Source organism: Danaus plexippus, chromosome 6 (genome assembly GCF_018135715.1).
Source record: "Danaus plexippus chromosome 6, MEX_DaPlex, whole genome shotgun sequence".
Lineage (NCBI taxonomy): Eukaryota > Metazoa > Arthropoda > Insecta > Lepidoptera > Nymphalidae > Danaus > Danaus plexippus.
In genome coordinates this window covers 2,941,635-2,962,264 of record NC_083540.1, presented here as the reverse complement: position 1 = coordinate 2,962,264, position 20,630 = coordinate 2,941,635, and the positions used below count along the sequence as shown (strand labels likewise).

Below are 20,630 nucleotides of genomic sequence, written 5' to 3'. Positions count from 1 at the left end.
TGATTTTTTTGGTAAAATAATACTCAAAGATTAGGACTTATGCACAGATTTACTATTTAAAATTAAATAAATTAAAATACTTTCTTACAATCACTGCACCAACGAATCACCTGCTGAAAGAAAATCGAAATTGTAATCCACAGCTTACGTCGCCAGCATCAACTCACAAAATTAAGTTATAGAAATGAGAGATAATGTATTAAAATAAATCCATACAAGTTCGTTTGTTGCAATCTCTTCTAGTGGTTACTCAAATTAAGTTAGGTATTTATCACTTGATTTTATACTATGGGATGTTTAATTTACTGAAAGTAATTTAACTCCTATAACATTTTTTTTCAGTATAGAGATCATGCTCTTTTCTCAGTCCATTTCCCATCCCTTTTCCAAAACAGGTAAAGGAGTTAACTGCTTATTTTTGTTCTCAGATCTTAACTAAAGAGAATAATTTATAATATTCCTGAAAGAGCTCAAGAAAAAAGTGTTCAAGAAAGATGTCACAACCTGTTAATTTTTAAATACTGAAAATTTATAGCTTACTTTTATGGCTCATATTATTATATAATGAATTTTGTTTTAATTTAAAAATGATAAAAAGCGTTTTCATTTGTCCCTCCGTTGGATTAAGATAATATGGTTGCTATGTGTCCATAATGTTATTGTTAACAGCGTTCTGCTTGCAGTATTCCAGTCTGTATCAAATATTTACTTGTAAATATGTGCATATATCGGTTTTAGTACGAATTCATTGTTTTTGAAAAGGGTCCGGCCGTAAAGGCGAGCGGCAAGCCCAGGAGGGCGGCTAATTGAATTACTTCTAACTTATCTTATTCGATTCATTATCATAATATTAATTGTATAAGAAAAAAAATTAATCATAGCATATAAAAAAAACAACCGAATTCCGATAACAGCCATCTATCGGCATCCGTCAAAATTAAGATACAATACCAAAAGTCGTCTATCATTCTACGCTAAACGGGAATCCCCTATGAGTTTTATTCAATTATTTTGTATATAATTTTTTTTTAGCTAATTGTAAGTTTCGGCTCAATTTATTGATATTTTACCGTGTGTAGTGTGATTATGTGTGATTATGATTCAATTATCCGTCAGTATAAAATAGAAATCTGCAGGAATCATAATTATGGTAAGTATAATCTAACTTATTTATCATAAAGATTCCTGTTCAAGTAACAATAAAAAAAGGCTTTTAAATCTTGACTATTAAAGGCGTACGCTAAAATTGGCGGAAGCGCCTGCAACAAAAGTTTGTTTTCTAAGAATATTATGGAGACATCAGTTCATCCGAATGAGGGCGGTCACAGCCAACAGCATAGTTCGTACTATTATTGGATTCAGCTCCCGCGGGCACCCTCGCGAGTTTTAACGTTTTTTTTAGTACATATATAATTTTTTCCTTTAATACTGAGGTACTTACTAATAAAATTTAAAAATTAATGAGAAGGTTATTTTCTGATTATAATTGCATTTAGTGTAGAAAAATTTACGTGAGTTCGAATTCTATTTGCTTGAACTTTTCCGACATATTATTGTATAAAAAAATAATTAAGTAAAAAAATCTTAGGTGCATTCAAAAATAATTTCAGGATATGCAGAAAAAAATATTTCGGGAGCGCATTTTCGACAGCAAAAGCGAGAAAAAGAAAAAATAGCGGGTTCTTTACAAAAATTTCTTTTTGTAAGATCTATGGACGTAATTGAAGAAAAAAATTTATGTTCTTCGGAAGGAGCGTCAAGTAATACAATAGAAGATACTACTGAAACTGAAGAATCTGTAAGCAGTTCATCGTCATAAATAGAGAATGGCTTATTTACTCTACTTCGAACGATTCAGTTTATTGGTTTTGTTTTAAAATATTTGGTTCATGTTGTAGTAGTTTCTCTGCTTTGAACGGTTTTTCTGATTGGCAACATTTGTTATAACATTAAAAAGACATGAAACAAGTTTTCCCACGGTGAAAATGTGAAATCGTGGGTACAATACAGTAATATGTTCCAAAATAAAACTACTGTGAATCAGATGCAACTGAGACTATTAGAATCAGAAAAAAACAGTGGTGAGATGTATTAGAAAGAATTATAGTCGTAATTGAGTTTTTATCTCATCAGTGTTTGGCTTTCAGACGATCATCAAAAACATTATATGATCTTGATAATGGTAATTTTTTGAAAGCAAACGACATGATAGCATCCTTTGATTCAGTCATGCGCAAATATATTCATAGAACGCAATCCTTGAAATCAGATTCAAGTCGTATGACTCATTATTTAGGAGATCAAAGTCAGAATGAAATAATTAAGTTGCTCGGCAAGACCATAAAAGCTATTCCTAGACACAAGCATACTGGACATTGTAAGGAAATCTAGATATTTCTCCACCATTTTGGATTGCACACGATATGTAAGTCTCACAAAGCAAATTACGGTTGTATTTAGACATGGTTTTTTAAACAATGATGGTTTATTAAATTTTACTTGTAAGTTTGAAATTTTTCACTTCTGTAGACAAAAATATTATATTTATGTACTTAATTGATTATTTAAAATAACTAATTTATCTTCGTTTTTTCTTTCGATTTTCTTTTTCCTCACCATAATAAGGAAAAATGAATACTCTTTATGGCCAAACAAATGTAGTAGGAGGGTGGCATAATTGGTATTGCAGGTGGGCGACGAAACAGCTAGCGGCGGGCCTGAAAAGAGTGACGTCAGCATAACTGCCACTGGTGCCTTTATTCTCTACTATCGTTGGATTCTCAGGCTACTGAAGGTAAAGTTGTAGATGATTTGACGAATCCTTTACTTCAAAGAGGCCTCACCCTCACTTCTATTTATACCAACCGATACTAATTGTTGTGACTGCACTTGCACCGGGGCTACGCATTTGGTTATACAGGTGATACCTGATAATTTACTAACTACCCTCAACTATTCATTATTCTAATAATAGGAATTGCGCCGATATATAAATATATATCGGCGAATAAGTAACAAACGATACACTATAAATAAAAACAATACATGAAAATATAATTAATAATAATATAAGGTTCTACCGCCTTGAATTCTTTCCCAAATGATTTGTCTTAGTGTTAATAAAGTGACTACATTTTTAAAGATATGTCATATTAAATAACAAATTCCAAAGTTTCAATTGAATCTTTCGAAATAAATTTCGTGACAAAATATGGAAATTAATAATTCTAAAGCTAGTGCTTTTGCTTTTAACCCCTATCCTACTTTATCATTGTTATACTAAAAGAAAGCATATCAACATTCACGTATCTTCAAATTTATGAGTATTATTTATTTAAATAAAAAAAAAATACAATAATAATAAGTACAGAAGGTGCCATCATCTTTTTTTTAAGTTTTATCGTGCACCAATGGCTTACTAAATAACAAAACCAACTAATAGACATTCACATCTCGTCTGCCCGTGATCACGTTTGCTGCAAAGTCACGGAAAGGGTGAGGGTATGTAGTTTTAAAATAATATAGTAACGAGTAGTAATCCAAAAATATTAGGTTTAATTAAATGAATACTCGCGAAAGTCTTACATCTCATTTTTAATTTCAATCTCAACACAGTAAATGTAAAGTTATATTTCTATATTAACATAACTCGCACTTAATATCTCATTTACTCTCGAAAGCATACAAGTTTTCTAAATGTTATTAAAAATATTCTTATAATTTCTAAAAATTTAAGCAAGCAAATTTGCTCTATCAGATCCTAGTGATATTTAATAGCTTCAATGTCGCTAGTTAAGATTATTTGAGTAAATGACAGCCTATTGAAAACTTTTTGATCCTCTTACACCGTAATCATTATTTAGTCTCCGGATAACCCTCCTTATTGTCACTAACACGACCTTGACGAGGAACTGTAATGGAAAGTTAGTTACACCAAAATTTTATCTATAGAAGAAAACCATAAAAGAGTCGATGTCTGTAGCATTCGCAATAAAATATATATATATTTACGAGACTCTTAGTTTCATTAGCTTCTATCCCTAATTTAGAGATATATTTATACCAACTGGATAGCTTACCTCGGGTCTGACGTACTTGAGGAAGGAGTTTATCCAGATAGCATTAAAAGTAGAGCACGATATTGTATCAGGAGTTGTATCATTTTTGAGAATAAATTAAGTAGTAACCCGCTTATAATTAAAGGGCCGTTAAATACTTTGAAAATATTTGTTGTCTTTTACAAACATTTTCCTTTTATGTAAAGACTATTTTCCAACAAAAATAAACCAAACATAATTTTATTATTATCCCAATTGGTTTCCACATATTCATTTAATTAAAGTTCTTAATACCTGATAGTGTTACCCAAAATCGGTCTTGGTCTTGATCTTGCAAAAATGCAAGAACTAGACGGCATATTTTTAGCAAAACCAAGACCAAGACTGACTGTGCAAGATTTAAGCAAGGTCAAGACCAAGCCTGCACGACTCTTGCGTCTCGCAGTTAAGACTGCGGGTCATTTCAGGGAGCAAGTACAGGATTTCGGGGTACACCCTTAGGCACTCTATGAGCGCAAAAAGTATATGTGTTTTTTTTTGGAAAATTGGACTAATGCGAATTACGAACACTAGGTACAATAACATACGTACATAGCGAATGAAAATGTACATTAAGGGAAAAAAATAGTGCATCCCTAGTTTAGACTATAGGCATTGTGTGTGAAATTGAGCGGTGGCTTGTCGACATCATCAAAGTTCTGATACTGAGCGGTGCCTTGTCGGCATCATCAAAGGTCAGATACTGAACTCTCATAGTAATTTTACAGCTGAGGTGGCTTCTATTGCGCATACAAATAATTGTCGCCGCCGCGCCGCACGCACAATATTTGATACCGTTTGATTACCGCTACAGCGTGTAAATACTCTAAAGTAATCGAATAATATAAAAAGCGTGCAATAAGATTTATGTACTATTTAGGAGCAGGAATATAAAAATATATGAGAGAACTGTTTAAATAAGTAAATTGATATATTGACTGTTGCATCACAATATATTTTTGCAAATATTCATTTACATCTAAAATACAGTCAAGTACTTTAAAATATGACCGTATTTAATGTTATTAATTTGTTTTCTACACGTTTAAACCATGTTTTATTACATTGAAAATTATTAAATGAAAACGTTTATTAAGAAACAGACTAATCCCCGCGAGACACAGTTGATAGCTCAGTTGGTTAGTTAGAGCATCGGCACTGATTGCTTAAATCGTGGGTTCAAACCCCAACCGGCGTCAATTGGTTTTTTGAATTTCTCATAAAATGTTTAGACAATTATTAAGTTGGTTGGTCTTTATCACTTCTATATTAATTCGAGCTCAAATTGTACCTACTATGTTGCGTTTTTCTAATATCTAAAGTAATGTTTAATAAAAAGCGACCGGCTAATAGGTAGATGCAAGACTTGCAAGACTCTTGCTACAAGAACAAGACCAAGACCAAGACTAGGAGTGCTATACCAAGATCAAGACCAGGTGTATTAATGCAAGACCAAAACCAAGACTGGCCAAGTCTCGTCTTGTTCTCGTCTCATTTGGGCAACACTAATACCTGATGTGAAAAAAAATTTAACATAAATTATTGTTAAAAAAAAATCCTTTTATATCTAATAAATGGAAAGTTTCATGACAATGCTGAAATCAATTAGTTAACACAATTCTATGCGGGGGGCAAAGCGAAGTCAATGGTGCTTTCGTTTTGTTGTTACTTGTTTTCTACCCAAATGTATGACTTGACTATGGATGACTATGGATGACTTTTGGTTATCTATATGGACATTAATTTTATATTTTTCGTGAGGAGATTCAAGGTATCGTCTTATTGCCAGCCATCGCCACAATTGAAATTAGGGTGTTTGATTGCCTGTTAATTTCAATAACAACGCAAAATAACTTACATAAATATATTACGATGATTCTGAGGTTCGCGAAATTGGATAAATCGTCATTCCACATTCGGATAATAGCAGTATTGTTTTTTGTTCTGCTTGTTCTTACACCGCATAATTTTAAGTAAGCCTATTTCTTATCTGAGACCCACTGCTGTAGAACTTATACTCTTTAAAGTAGTCTTAATACCCCATTCAAGAATGACATGACATCCCCACATCTGTAAATGAGTAATTTTTGGGGAACGTATGATTTTGATAGAGTTAATAATTGCATTAGTATAATATGATTCAGTGATTAAAAAGCTAATAACATATGTAATTTAGTGAAAAAACAGTTAACAATAATAAAATTTTACTTTTTTTAAATTCAGATTCTTAAATCGGTAAGTGGAATTCAAGCCTTGTAAGCATCTCTTCTTGTAAAAATATGAAACTGTAAATCAAAGACCTAACAATACCCACCATCTTTAACATATTTACTAAATACTGATCGCAATTAATTACGTCGATAGGAAAGATACAATTAAATCAATGTCATCAATAAATAATTATCATTTTCTTGATAAAAGCTTTGTTCTTGTGTGATTAATTGGACATTTAACAGATTAATTTGTTTTATATTGTATTGATAAAGTCTGAAAATGATAAACACGCCGTATTTATACAAATAATAAACTGAACATTCGTCTTTTAATTTCCATTCTTTACTATGAAACTACTGCTTGCTTTAAGTGCCTTTGTAGTGAGTAAGTATGATAAATAACCATAGATTGTTTTATATGGATGTAATATTTCTAAATAATACCCTATTCAGCTAGAAACTAACAATATGAAATAGTCAAAAAACAATGTAAATCTTCTAGATATTTCTAGAATTTGATGTCATTTCACACAATTAGGATATTATAATTTCATAGAATCAATTTAATTACAAGATACATTTAAAACTAAAAGTCAAATAATACAATCTGTTATGACCGAAAAATAATTATTGAATTCTAAATTTTCTCGTTTATTCCAACCTCTGTCTTTTTATAAGATCGATATATGTAGATATTTATACACATTTAGTAAATAACACATTCATTGTGTATTGTTTTGGATTTTTCTAGATTAAAAACTTTCACGGAAAGTTACCTGTTATTCGATAAATCTACAATCTAATTAAGTAAAGTATTTTTATTACTCTGATAAACGTAAATGTGATAAATAATTACAAAAATGACATCAGAGATTATAATATTATCTGACCAAATATTATTTTACTATAAAATTTTGTCATTATGAAAACTATCAGTCTTTTAAATAAAACGCATAACACGATTATGAATAATTTAATACATAAAATGATTTTTATTATTTGCTATACAATTAATTAAATATAATTTATTTGCTAATTCAATATGAAAGTTTCAATAGCTTTTAATTTTAGTATGCGCTGGGAATGTTATTCCTCCGGTACCGAAGGACAACAGCCACTATATAGAAGGAGTGAGCCGTTACATTTGGATGCCTGACGGAGATGATAACCTTCACCTAGTCGACCTCGAGGAACCCGTGGATGAAAGCTTCCTTGCATCCAGAAATGGAAACCGTAATCAATACTGGCTCTTTACCAGGTAAAATTATTGTAAACAAATTAAAGCTTTATCCTAGGTATTATTCCTCGTGTATATTAATATCGTACCATTTTCAGGCAAAATCGTAATAATCGTCAAGTACTCGTGAACGGTAATGCAAATTCCGTACGTAATTCTTTCTACAGAGGAAACAGACCTACAAAAGTAATTGCTCATGGTTGGGGAGGCAGTGGAAACGTTAACTGGATTCCTCAAATGGTATCAGCTTTCCTTGATCGGTCAGACGTCAATGTAATTGTTTTAGATTGGAGTTCCACTGCCAGTGGTTCATATACGACCTCTGTTAGAGCAGTACCAGACGTTGGCAGACATCTTGCTAATTTCCTTAGATTTGTTTTCAATACAGCTGGTGGCAACTGGAACAATGTTCACTTAGTTGGTCACAGCTTGGGAGCTCACGCTGTGGGAAATGCTGGCCGTGCGGCCCCCTCTCGTCCCGTTCGTGTTACTGGTAAATTAAATAAATTATTTATATTTTTTATTTCTTATGTATTATATATATATATTACTGCTCTTAGGTTTAGACCCAGCTGGGCCTCTGTGGCGTGGTAATTCTAATGCCCTAAATCGTAACTCTGCTACATACGTCGAATCTATTCACACCGACGGTGGTGCTCTCGGTATTATGGATCCAATTTCTCATGCTGATTTTTATCCTAATGGTGGCCGTAACCGCCAACCTGGTTGTAGTGACAGCTCCTGCTCTCATGAACGAGCTCAACCTCTATTCTCTTCTACTGTAAGAAACAATCATTTGAATGGAAGACGCTGTTCAAATCTTGACCAAGCCAGTAAAAATCAATGCACCGGTTCCACACTTAAGATGGGTAACTCTAATTTGAATAAAAGAGGGTAAGTATTAAAAATAATGTTTTTCTTAAATTTTATTTATTGGAGCATTAACAGACATGTTCACAAGTTTCTAATCTATCAACTATATTCTACCGGGTCACATGCTGTTAAATATTGGAAGTATCCCATTTTGAGATATTTACTTTTGGCATTCTCGAATAATAAAGAGGTAATTGGGTTTTTCATTATTCGGTGGAAAGCCTCCCCAAAACAGATGAGAAACAAAACCGCTTCTTCTCTAACATTGTGTTTCGGAGGTTTATCTGGCTTTATCTGCTGAGGCAGATCAATTGGCTTCTTTAAGATACCAAATAAATTCCTTCCAGATAATTGGGAAATAATCTTTGTACTTATGTTGCCCATTACCTTCTTGACAGACTTTACTATGGTTTCATGTATCTACTAAAGATATGTATACAGAAATAATAGCGCAATATAATCATCTCTTTGAAAGAACTAAAAGACTATACGTACTCCATATTTTTAAGCACGACGTGTTTATAAATTTCAATAAATTATATCCACATGATTTGAAGTGTAAATTTAAAGATTAATAAATAAATAAAACACTAGCAAAATACTTACGTTACAGATCTGGTCTTTACGCACTTTCTACTGGAGCGAGTTGGCCCTACTGAAGACAGAACTTTAATATTTGAAACGAAAATTAATAATTAAATTATATTTAGTTTTTAAAAAAGTGGCTTAAAGTCTAATTAAATACATCCACAAACTGTTATAGTTGAACCAAATTGTTCAATAAACGTAATAATAACCTTGTTTTAGCAGAAATTCTGCTGTTCCACTATGCAAAAATCTGTTATTTAAAACACTTAGAATTGTTGTAAAAATCTTAAAACTTTCTTTGGACAATTTACAATTCCTGTTGTAACCAAACGCACGATGGGCCTCCATTCTTCCATTGTGATGGGCCATTGACACTAGAAAGTACCAATTTATTTCAAACCCAAATATTGAGATTGGAGTAATGAATAATTTTACAGTTATAATGTAATTTGTCCAGAATGTAGAACAAACTTTATTGGCGACAGTAATTTTTTGTCCTTGGTAAAATAATTTAGGATACTACAAATATAAAAATTCAAACTTAATACTCCTTCAGTAAATTATTAAGAAGGTGTGAGTATTTAACGTCCCTTGTTCGCACAAAGGCCAATTAGAGCTGTTCTAAATTAAATTTTTTGAGCTATAATGAATCCTAAGTTCATGAATATAACTTTCAAATTTAAAAAAAAAATGTATAAACGTATTATCGTCATCGAATTGTGATCATATAACTTGTTTGCAGCGAACTTTGGTTAAACTATGCCGCTATAAATATAATCCTTAATTCACCATATACAACATTTTTTTTTCAGGACCCAACTAAACTTTACTTACCTTATTTGACAAGGACAACGTAATTAATATTTACAATTAAAATGGAGTGATAAATAAGACAATAACACATTCCTTACATTTTTATCTCAATCACAGTTGTATTACATTGTAGATAAAAAAATTATCGGTACAAATTTTCCCTCCAATAATTTTTTATTCATTATATTTTATAACAAGTGTGCGTCGTATGCTTCTTCTTAGTGGTTTTCATCATTGCGCAAAAGATTTTTTATTAATAAAGGTTCGGATAGTCTATAATATAAAAAAGCATTGTAATGTTATAAAAAAAATAATGGCTTTATTATTATTATTAGTATTATAGTGTACAATTAACGTAACGTTTCTTATATATTGCAACAATTATAAAATTGGACTTAGCGTACGTAACTTTTTGTTTCGTTTTTAAAAACACTCTGTGAATAATATGATCAAAATCTTTATCGATATTTTAATACGAAAATCGTTCTAGATGAAGCTTTTTCAAATTATTTTCGAAAAGTGATACAGTACCTTCAGACACCTTAAGCTCAGGATTCCGTTTTCTAAGATAACATTTAAAACAATTATTGATGGTTTTATAAATATTCTGAATAAAGTACAATTTATATAACTATATTAGCTGAATGATTTATCGGCTTGAAATACACTCATTGGAGGTCTAACTCTACATGAGAAGATAATATACAAAATTACAAAAGGACGAAAGGAATGATATTGATTATAAAACGGATTCAAAAGTATGAAAATAGCTACAGCAACATACGATTTCGTTTTTACTTTTTAAATTATTAACTTAAACGGCTTGATTGACTCAAAAACGCAGATTTAATTTACAAGTAATTCCCAAGAAGGTTTTTAATTTAAAACATTTGTTTATACGGATGCATTGAAATTTGTGAAAACAAAATATATGAAAAATGAAACAAATCATATAATAAAAGGAATTTCATTACTTTTTTTCAATTCTTACTGTTTTGACGTCTATGACAATATTAATGCCGAGAAAAAATATATTTACGTACCTTTACAATGTACCTTTTCAATGTGTTTTCAATGTACCTTTTCAATGTGTATCGTTGTTTCTCGATTATTTTCTAAAGTGGTAATCGGATTGAACAATTCCTTCATTATTTGCTTACAATCAAATGAATTTCTTGAAATATCGAGTTATTCTTCAACATAACAGAGGAATATTGTAGCTATTAAAGTCATACAATCTATGAAATATAAATCAGGGGAGCTTATCACTTTTTGATGTTCACTCAAGGTTAATTATCTAATTAATTATCATGCGAAAAATTTGTATGAAAACTAAAAAAAACACTATTTAATAACAAACTCAAGTACAATAAGAAAATCAGTTTTTACCGTCCATTTTATGGAATAGCGGTTTATAAAAAATGTATAATTTTGCGCTGGACAAATGGGATGCTTATTGTGCGTGATGTTTACGGTAGCCCACAAATGTACGAAATATCAAATAAACCTGATATTTTGGAATGCTCCAAAAGATTTGGTTACATATGTACAGACGTAAATGAAGGTACTTATTTCAGGCCAAAGCCATGGAGCCTAAAAAAAAATTTAATCGACATCATTTCGAATGGTATTATAAATATAAATATGTATATGTTAGTATGTTAGTATTTTAACTAAATCAACTGGTCTTACGAAAGTACGCTGAAGAAAGATCAAACCTTGTTTAAGTCGATATTTATAAGTTCTTTGAATTTGATATCATTTTAATAAATTTTATAATATTAATTATGAATCAAATAAACTTTTTCATCCAGATATTCTTATATCTCATTCTTTTGTTGCATTTTAATTTACTGATATGGGGTAAAGGTAACGAAAAAACTTGCTACATCTGCAGGGAGGCAGTTAGAACTTCTAAGTGTCACTATAGGGTTTTAGAAATTATATTCGAAGCTGTCTTTCGGTAGCCAGAGTGCAAAAAAAATAACCACAAACCAGCTATCAACAGGTTTTGTGAGAGAATGCACTTGGACTACAAAATCAAATGTCAAACCTTACTCTATACTCGTATATTTAATTATCAATATCATTAAAGCGGCTCCGGATTGGACTATAATGCTGGATACGTATGAGAAGCAATATAAAATCTCAGAGGATATTTGTGCGTCGGCGTTTCGTTTAGACATATTTTTATATTCGCGAAATTTAAAATTTTTATTAAATAGGGTCCCCTTAAACCTACACCTGCGTCGCTAGTCCCAGGCACTGTTGAAGCTCTTCTCCCTGCAACGCGGTGGACCCGGCACCCACACGGTGAACCCAAGGAATGTTGAGAGGTTTCGTCTCAATGAAGAAAATTTTCAACATGACTATGATCAAACTTAAAATAAGATAGATATACTTCTGAATCAAAGTGAGAAAGGTCTACAAGGAAGGAAGTGAAACCTTTTCAATACCGACAGGCTTTCGGCTTTTCGCCTCTACTCCAGCCAAAACAAGTTGGTTTTAACCAAGTTGTAGACACCAATATGCCAGACTGTATGTCTCTCCACTGAATTCTAGCAAATGATTTCACAAAAGACCGAACCTGTGCTTTGAATCAACAAAGAAGCGTGAAGTACTGTCGTACTTTTGCAGGGGCACCAAGATTCCTTACAGCTAGCTTACCTTAAGTTTGGACTCTATGGACCGACCAAAGTTAAAATTCGAGGATACCTCTATATGTAATAACTAAGTCGGCCAGAGTATTCCCAAAATACATTCTAACTCCCCTAAGTGGTGAGAAAACACGCTTAAGTCTTAGAGAAATAGACGAGTTTGCGTCCTTCCGTTTGCGTCTGAGCTTTTTGTAATTTTTGTTCTATTGAAAAAATGCTAACTTGAAGAACATCAATGATAAGATTTCAATAATAAAAATAATATTTCATTAATATAACGGCTGAATACGTGTATGCATCAACTAAGTCTATACTAACTAATTTAAACTCCTTTGTAATTTGTACTCGATGTAGATCGTTAAATACACACTTTAAAAAAAAATTATTATCACTCTTATGTTAGGATTGCTAAGTATATTTAAGAAGGTTATAGCTATTTTGAAAGTGTTTTCAAGTTATTAAATGGAAAATAACTTAATATTAGTTTAAATATATTATGCGAAATAACTTAACATTTCACTAAAAGACTAAAAGGCAATATTTCAAACTTCCTATAATTGATAAACATACAGATATCTCAGAGGACAAAAGTTTGGGCACATTGCATCGTGATACTTCAGCACAGTTAAAACAACGATTTATGAGATCTAAGAATTTCATTAAAAAAAAAAAACAATGATTTTCTCTTATATCCCCGTATAAACGGTAAGTATATTAGAGTTCACTTAAGCGTTGCTAGAATAACAATAGACTTCAACTTTATGACAAAAGTCAATAGAAAAAAGTCAATTAAATATAACGGCATAAGATTTTTTTTTATATTTTATTGTTAATTATTGGCTTTCCGTTGTAAAAAAAGTTATATAGTTATTTGATTCATAATCTAACTATATAAACACAAAATCAACGATGTTCTTTATTGGAACAGAGTCTATAATTTAAAAAATCGATTTTTTTTTAATATGTCCTTATAAGTTATGTTCATCATTATTAAGGGCACTTATGCATATTCCAATTAAGTTAATGTCTTTTAATGGCATGACACGAGATAAATAAGGGATTTTAAAATCCATAAATACTACGTCTGAAGGTGTTAATTGGTTTAATTCCCATTTAATCTCCACAATGGATTAGAGTGTACGAAGAGTTTTCCTTATTATGTAACTCATTTTCTCTATTTTCTATTTGCATTTATTCACTTTTTAATGTCTTTTTGTTGTAATAATGCACTAATTAAAGTATAAGTTATAAATCTTAAAGTTAGTAATGTACACGGCAGATAAACCCAAGACAGTGCTAAAATTCAAAAATAAATAATACAATCTGTAATCCTTTTCAACTTGATGGCAACAATTTACAGTTTAAAAATTATGACATAAGTCTTGGCATCACGTTGGATGTGATTCATATTTGGTCCCACTTTCTTAATAATAAATGTAGCAATATTGAGATTGGGAAAAAATTGTTGCCAAATAAAACAAAAAAACTCGTTTCATCGCTTACCCTACTCCATCTAGATATATACATATATAATTTGTACATATAATTCATTTTTAGATTGAAGAATTGTCATCATAAAAAAATAAATAAAAATCATTGGCATGAGATGACAAATGGCAAGGCTAACTAACAGAAACTTTTATCTCGTATGCTCTTCATCACGATTGCTGTAAGGGAACCGAAATTTCGGAGTTATAAAATATTAAAAAACGCGGAGTAACCAAAAAACTTCGATTTAAATGTGTGCTCGTGAAAATCTTAGATATCATTAAATAACTTTAAATCACAACTTCAACAAGTCACTTTTAAAATCGTTCTCAAAATTCACACTATTATTCTCTGTATAAAATACTGTTTTGGCTTTTCACCCCCCAAAGACGCTTTATATTATTTTCTATTATTAATAAAACTATTATTAATTATTGTCATTGTAGGAGCATCTGCCGCTGTTTTGCTTATGTCCTATTGTCTAGCTCATTACAAGAGATCACTCTTTAGAAATTTACTCTGAACTTAAAAGATTAAATAACAACTATAAGAAACTCTGGACTTGACAGCAATTTGGATCATCAGGAATTGCCTAAAACATAAAGAATTTTATTAAATTTTATAATAAAGAATTTTATATTAAATAAAGAATCAATGCAAATGTTTCATTAAATCAAAATGATATCTCAAAGCACTAAATTATATAAAGAGACGAAACCTCTCAGTATTCCATGGATTCACCGTGCGGTTACCGGGTCGATTGCGTTGCAGGGAGAGGAGCTTCAACTGTGCCTGGGACTTGTGTAGGTGTAGGTTTATGGAGCCCCTATCAAACGCGCGTTGAACAGTCACCTCCAGCGTCCAAGCTCCTCTCTCTATTTAAAGAAATTGGAAACGAACCTACTAGGGCTGCGTTCGTCGCACGTTCCAAGAATGAATTGATGTTAGTTCTGAACAGGCCAGAGTTTTTAGTAAGTTGTAGAGAGAATTAGCTGTTATTCCTCTCGTTACCACTTCTACCGCGTATAAATTTACAACAAACCTATTCTTAATGAGTTCATTGGTAAGCTCGTAATACCTTGATGGCATGGTTTTTGGGGATGTTGTTTCCCTAGGAACCGTAAGCTCTATTAGCACAACGCGCTTTAAAATTCGCGAATATAAATATATGTCGGATCTGAACGCCGACGCATTAATATTCTCTGTTATATTGCTTTTAATACGTATCCATTTTATAGTCCAATCCGGAGCCGCTTTAATGATAAAGTAAGGCATGAATTTTGATATTGTAGCCCTTGTGCCTTCTCTCGCAAAACTTATTGATAGCTGGTCTGTGGCTATTTCTGTTTGCGCTCTGGCTACCAAAAGACGAATCGCTTCACGTATGATTTCTAGAAACCCTATCGTGACGACGCAAGTATTGACCGCTATCCAGGAGTACCCTACATCCTATTAGAAAAAACTTAGCAGTTCCAACAGCCTCCCCGCAGATGTAGCAAGTTTAATAAACAAAAATTCTAATAAGAAGTAAAAGTTTGCTAGCTTTTAAGGTATTAAATCTTTAATTCGAGAATCATGTCAGCAGTGCTGCTACTTGTGTGTGTTAGCTACTAGGTACTTCATTAAATGAGGAAATTATACCGCTCCTAAGACGAAGAAAAATCCCATTTTTAAATCTTTTATTTCGGCAAGGATATCTTATTAAAATTATAAAGACTGATTCATTTACTAATAACGGATGCTCATTGAGAAATTTTATAGAGGAAAAATATTTAATCACGATAGTTAAAGAGATAATTAAAAATACTTTATTATTTATTGTAAAAATAATAATATTTCTAAAACGTTTAATTCAAATACAGATTGCAATGATAAAACGATACATATCCGATACGCAATGCGTGTGTGCGAAGTGTTTGAACAAATTCCTTTGATTCAGTCTCGGCTACTGTACAATCTGAGTCCAATTAAATGGCTTCTCAGAATTTTTGACTTCCGTCGCTTGTGGTTTCCTGCTCAAGTTGTCCGCGTGAGACATCACAACACCTTTTTTGTTTTAGTTTTCTTGCTATGGGCGCATGAACAAGACTTCAATTTTCTGAGGACTTGGCCTAACCAAAACATGACTTATGACACGACCAAGATACTCAACTTCAGTATTTAAAAACTAGCACTTTCGTTGATTTATAGAAACGCCAACTTCGGTTAATATTTCAAAAACTGTCCGCAATAAATCAATGGTTTCACTGACCGCCACGTTCTTAATAAGAATATCGTCAGTATATACAAGAACTTGGCCTACCTCATTACATCTCTGAAGGGTTTATTAAGGATCCGTTAGAGCCAAAAACGTAATATCATCTCGATTAAGCATATTGGTTCCAATAATTATTGATGTATTCATACATGATGTCAGCACTACTACAAAGTCTATTTCAAGCCACATCTTATTGAACTCAACCGTTAGGGTCACATACTCACGAAAAACAATAAGAGCTCACCCGAGGCTTCGTATGACAATCACTTTCGATGTGTCCAGCCTTCTTGAAATATTCACGTGTTATCTATCGTATTTGATTTTTTCTTAGGTTTAGCATTTTAGTCAATTCAATCAATTCTTTTATACACTCTTTAAAATAAAAGAAAAAGAAGTTGCTTTATCTTTTCCTCCGTGGTGTCTTAATAAGACGTTTCAAATCATAACTCATCTATTTTGTCTCTTTTCCGATAAAATAAATACATGAAGTAAAATTCTAGTGAGTAACAGCAGCTAACTGTCTGTTAAGGCTTCAAATAATTAAAATTACATTTATTTTTTACGCCAGTAGTAAGGCTACTTGTATTTGTTATTACTTGATCATAACAGAAAATTAATGATTACTTTGTCGGCGGTTCACAGCACCAAAGAGGAAAAAACGACATCGGTTTTTTAATTAAGAAACGATATTGAATCTTATTAGATTTATCAAGTTTCCTCTACTAATAAAATGACGATAATTATACAGATAATCAAGATCAAAATCTAGCTGTCTTGTTATTGTAAGATTGTTCTGAATAGATTCGATCGATAATATTTTGCAAATTTTTAATTCCGATTTAGATTGAAAGAGATAAAAGTATATAAACTATAAATTTTCCTAACAGATGACACAAACAATTAGTTTTGCTTCGAAGAAAACAATGAAGTTATTCGCCGTAGTTAGTTTTTTTGTGGCAGGTTAATATTATTCTTTTAGTTTTTTTGTTTTTCAGTTTTAGTTCATGTATATACTTCAATGTAATGGTTGAAATGGTTATTAAATATATTAATTTAAAAATGTATTTTTTATAATTCAGTTTGTGCTGAAAGCACTATCCCTGTCGTGCCAGGGGATAACAGTCACTACGTGGAAGGTGTCAGCCGTTACATCTGGATGCCTGATGGTGAAGGAAATCCTCTCCTCGTAGATCTTCACGCTCCCGTCCCTGTCGATTTCCTTCTAACTAGAAAGGGAAAGGACAACAAATACTTTCTATATACAAGGTAAGCTTAGACACTTGCATAATTTTGTGTATACGCATATATTTGTTTTTGGCTGAAACTGGACGGAAAATTTTAATTATAGATTTAAATTACAATTTAATTAAAAATATATTTTAAAAATGGAGCATCAATGATACGAAAATGAGACATTTCCTCTGACTTGCTTTGCTTTAAAGACTTATATACTATTATGTCATGATCGATTTTAAAATGCCTTTGTTTAGATAAATTTATAAAATACACGAATTAAAATCCTTCCAAATTTTTCCTTGTCTCTGGGTTCTAAATATGACTGACATTTTTATAACTATCACAAAAAATTATTATTATCCATTTTAGACAAAACCGCAAGGATTATCAAGTCCTCGTTAAAGGGGACGTAAACTCAATTAGCAATTCTAACTACCGGGATGATAGACCGACGAAAATTATAACTCATGGATGGATGAGCAACGGAAAAACTAAATGGATAAAACAACTAAAAGATGCTTTCCTTGATGACGCTGATGTTAATGTTATCATCCTGGACTGGAGTTCCGCTGCTATTGGTTTATACACCTCAGCAGTCCACGCCGTTCCTGATGTGGGCGTACATGTAGCACGATTACTCGATTTTGTCTTCGATACAGCCGGAGGCAACTGGGATAATGTTCATTTAGTTGGCCACAGTTTGGGAGCTCACGTAATGGGCAATGCTGGTCGCGCAGCTTCCTCCCGCCCTATGCGCGTTACAGGTAACTTAACTAACAGATTTACGCTTATTTAATGATATGAATTTATGTAGAAAAAAAAATGATTTTATCTTCTTATTTACTCTTAGGTTTAGACCCAGCTGGACCACAGTGGGGTGGTAACGCTAAAGCACTAAATCGTAGCTCTGCCACATACGTTGAGTCCATTCACACAGATGGTGGTGTTCTCGGTATCTTTGATCCTATTTCCCACGCTGATTTCTACCCGAATGGCGGAAGGAGTTTTCAGCCTGGCTGTTTCACAAATTTCTGCTCCCACAGTCGTTCTCAATCATTATTTACTTCCACTCTTAGATCAAATCACTTGCAAGGTCGATTGTGTGCAGATTTAGACGAGGCTCGAAGAAATGAATGTACTGGTCCCCCATTTGTGATGGGTAACTCTGAACTTTCTAAAAGAGGGTAAGTGTTACATCAAATTGTATGATAATGAAGACAATTTTTTTCTACAATTTTATAATATATATTTGTCTTAAATCTATTTTCATTAACATGCTACGTATACATATTTAATTATAATAATGTTTATTTCCTTTTTAAAGATCCGGTCTCTACGCTCTTTCCACGGGTTCAAGATATCCTTACTGATGGAATTTTATTGACATGTGATTAATATGAGACTGAAATAAAAAAATGTATACATTCATATTTGTGAACTTCTTATTTCAAATACAAGATGAAACATCAATAGTTTAATTTTAGGAAAACGGAGTAGAAATATTAGTAACATTGTGTTCTTGTTTTTTTTTACTCAAATTATTTTCAAATATATATACTGAATGTTTCTTTTAAGTTAACGCTCAGCTTCCAATATGATAATACTTATTATTTACTTGTAAATATTAAAGAATTGACTGAAATGCATCAACCCAAAATTTACTTTGTCCCGAAATTCCAAGTAATAATAAAATTATCACATTCCATTGTTAATAAATAGTAGTTGTTCTAGAAACACGACCTAAGTGTGTAAGTAATGCAATAAATAATTTACGACTTTAGTACTCTGTGAAAATATAAGTATACACAGAAAACTTTTAGCAAAACGTATGAACAAATATAAAAATTTTACCTTCACAATAAAATTTGTATTATGCTTCAAAATACGTCCGAAGTCCAATTATGAGAGTACATCGCTATCTTCACCTCGCTTACGGCCTGGCCACAGTTTCTGGCGGTGTGGGTCGCGGTGTGGGTCACGGTGAGGCGAGAGTCGCGGCGGGAAGGGTAGTAGAAACAAAATTATTAGTTTTGGTAGCGCAATATATACACCAATGCCGCTGCGCGCGCCGCTCTAAGCTGTGACCGCCTCGATACTCGCTTGTACATATTTTGTTCCACTCGCACACCGCGCTGCCCGTCACCACCGCGTGCTGTGCGTGTCTCCCCGCGCCGCAGGTAGCACCGCGATCCGCATCGCCGGTAGCTGTAGCATATTTCATAGGTTGACTACCATTTGTTTTTGCCGCTCACCGCTTGCCGCGTCGCAAACTGCGCGGCAATCCACGCCGCTCTTTGCTATGGCCACACGGTTAGCCGCTATAATTAATTACTAATTGTCGGTAACGGATTACCGAATACCCTTCCAGTCATTTTCAGTCTGGCCCATTATCTAGCTTTTAAATACAAGTCACCAGATTTTTCATGGTTACTAGTTAGGATCATAACGACAGCACCAGGAAGATATTGCTGCAAATTAGCTTTGGCAAAAAGTCATTAAAAGGTTAATTTTCTCCCCAATTTAAAGAAGAGACTGCTGATGTATAACTCATCCAGCTGGTGCCTGAATACCAATTTCAGCCACAATAATGCCACGATTTACTGAAAGTATCGTGAAAGTAGGTGTTCCAGTCTGACAAGTCTAGAGACACATAGTTTCCTACGATATGTGCCGTATGAGAAGTAAAGAGATCTAAGTCAGGTGTGCCCAATAGGCTGAATAACCTCGAAGGTTCTTTGTCTCTGATATGCCATTCGATAGGGGCCGGTTTCGAGACAAGCAGTCGGCTTCGTTGTTCAAGAGTAATCTGGTACGTGCTGCGGTCGAAGCACAATTTTGAAATGCTATAACAGATTCAGCAGTTGTCGGGCAATTCTAACAATTGACATGATCCTATTTCGCCTTCGTTCTTAATGTAGGTCGCGACTGTTTTGTTGTCGTTCTAAAGAATCACTGTCGAGTTTCGAAGCTCCATCTTTTGACTGATATCGAAGTTATCACTGCATATATTTCTTTCAGATTACAATGCCAATTTTTGTGATGTTGTTTCCATGCGCCTTTTATTAATTTGTTGTTTATAAGGGCTCCAAATTGAATGTTCGAAGCGTCGGTGATAACGTGGTTCGTCGATATTCTTTTGGGATGAACCAGTGACTGTACGTACCACTATCG

General features: G+C 32.7%; 2 protein-coding genes across 2 annotated transcripts; both read left to right on the top strand.

The window, feature by feature from the left end:
- Positions 1–6,654: 6,654 nt before the first annotated feature.
- On the top strand, positions 6,655–9,215 carry LOC116778990 (pancreatic triacylglycerol lipase-like). The gene is made up of 5 exons (XM_032673111.2): positions 6,655–6,695; positions 7,382–7,568; positions 7,646–8,040; positions 8,108–8,441; positions 9,034–9,215. Exons 1-5 carry the CDS (start codon positions 6,659–6,661, stop codon positions 9,077–9,079), a joined length of 999 nt encoding a protein of 332 aa, XP_032529002.2. The 5' UTR covers positions 6,655–6,658; the 3' UTR covers positions 9,080–9,215.
- A 7,907-nt stretch (positions 9,216–17,122) lies between these two features.
- On the top strand, positions 17,123–18,889 carry LOC116778708 (pancreatic triacylglycerol lipase-like). Its single transcript, XM_061529820.1, has 5 exons — positions 17,123–17,183; positions 17,303–17,489; positions 17,829–18,223; positions 18,310–18,643; positions 18,784–18,889. The coding sequence occupies exons 1-5, from the start codon at positions 17,147–17,149 to the stop codon at positions 18,827–18,829; spliced, it is 999 nt and encodes a 332-aa protein (XP_061385804.1). The 5' UTR covers positions 17,123–17,146; the 3' UTR covers positions 18,830–18,889.
- Positions 18,890–20,630: the final 1,741 nt, after the last annotated feature.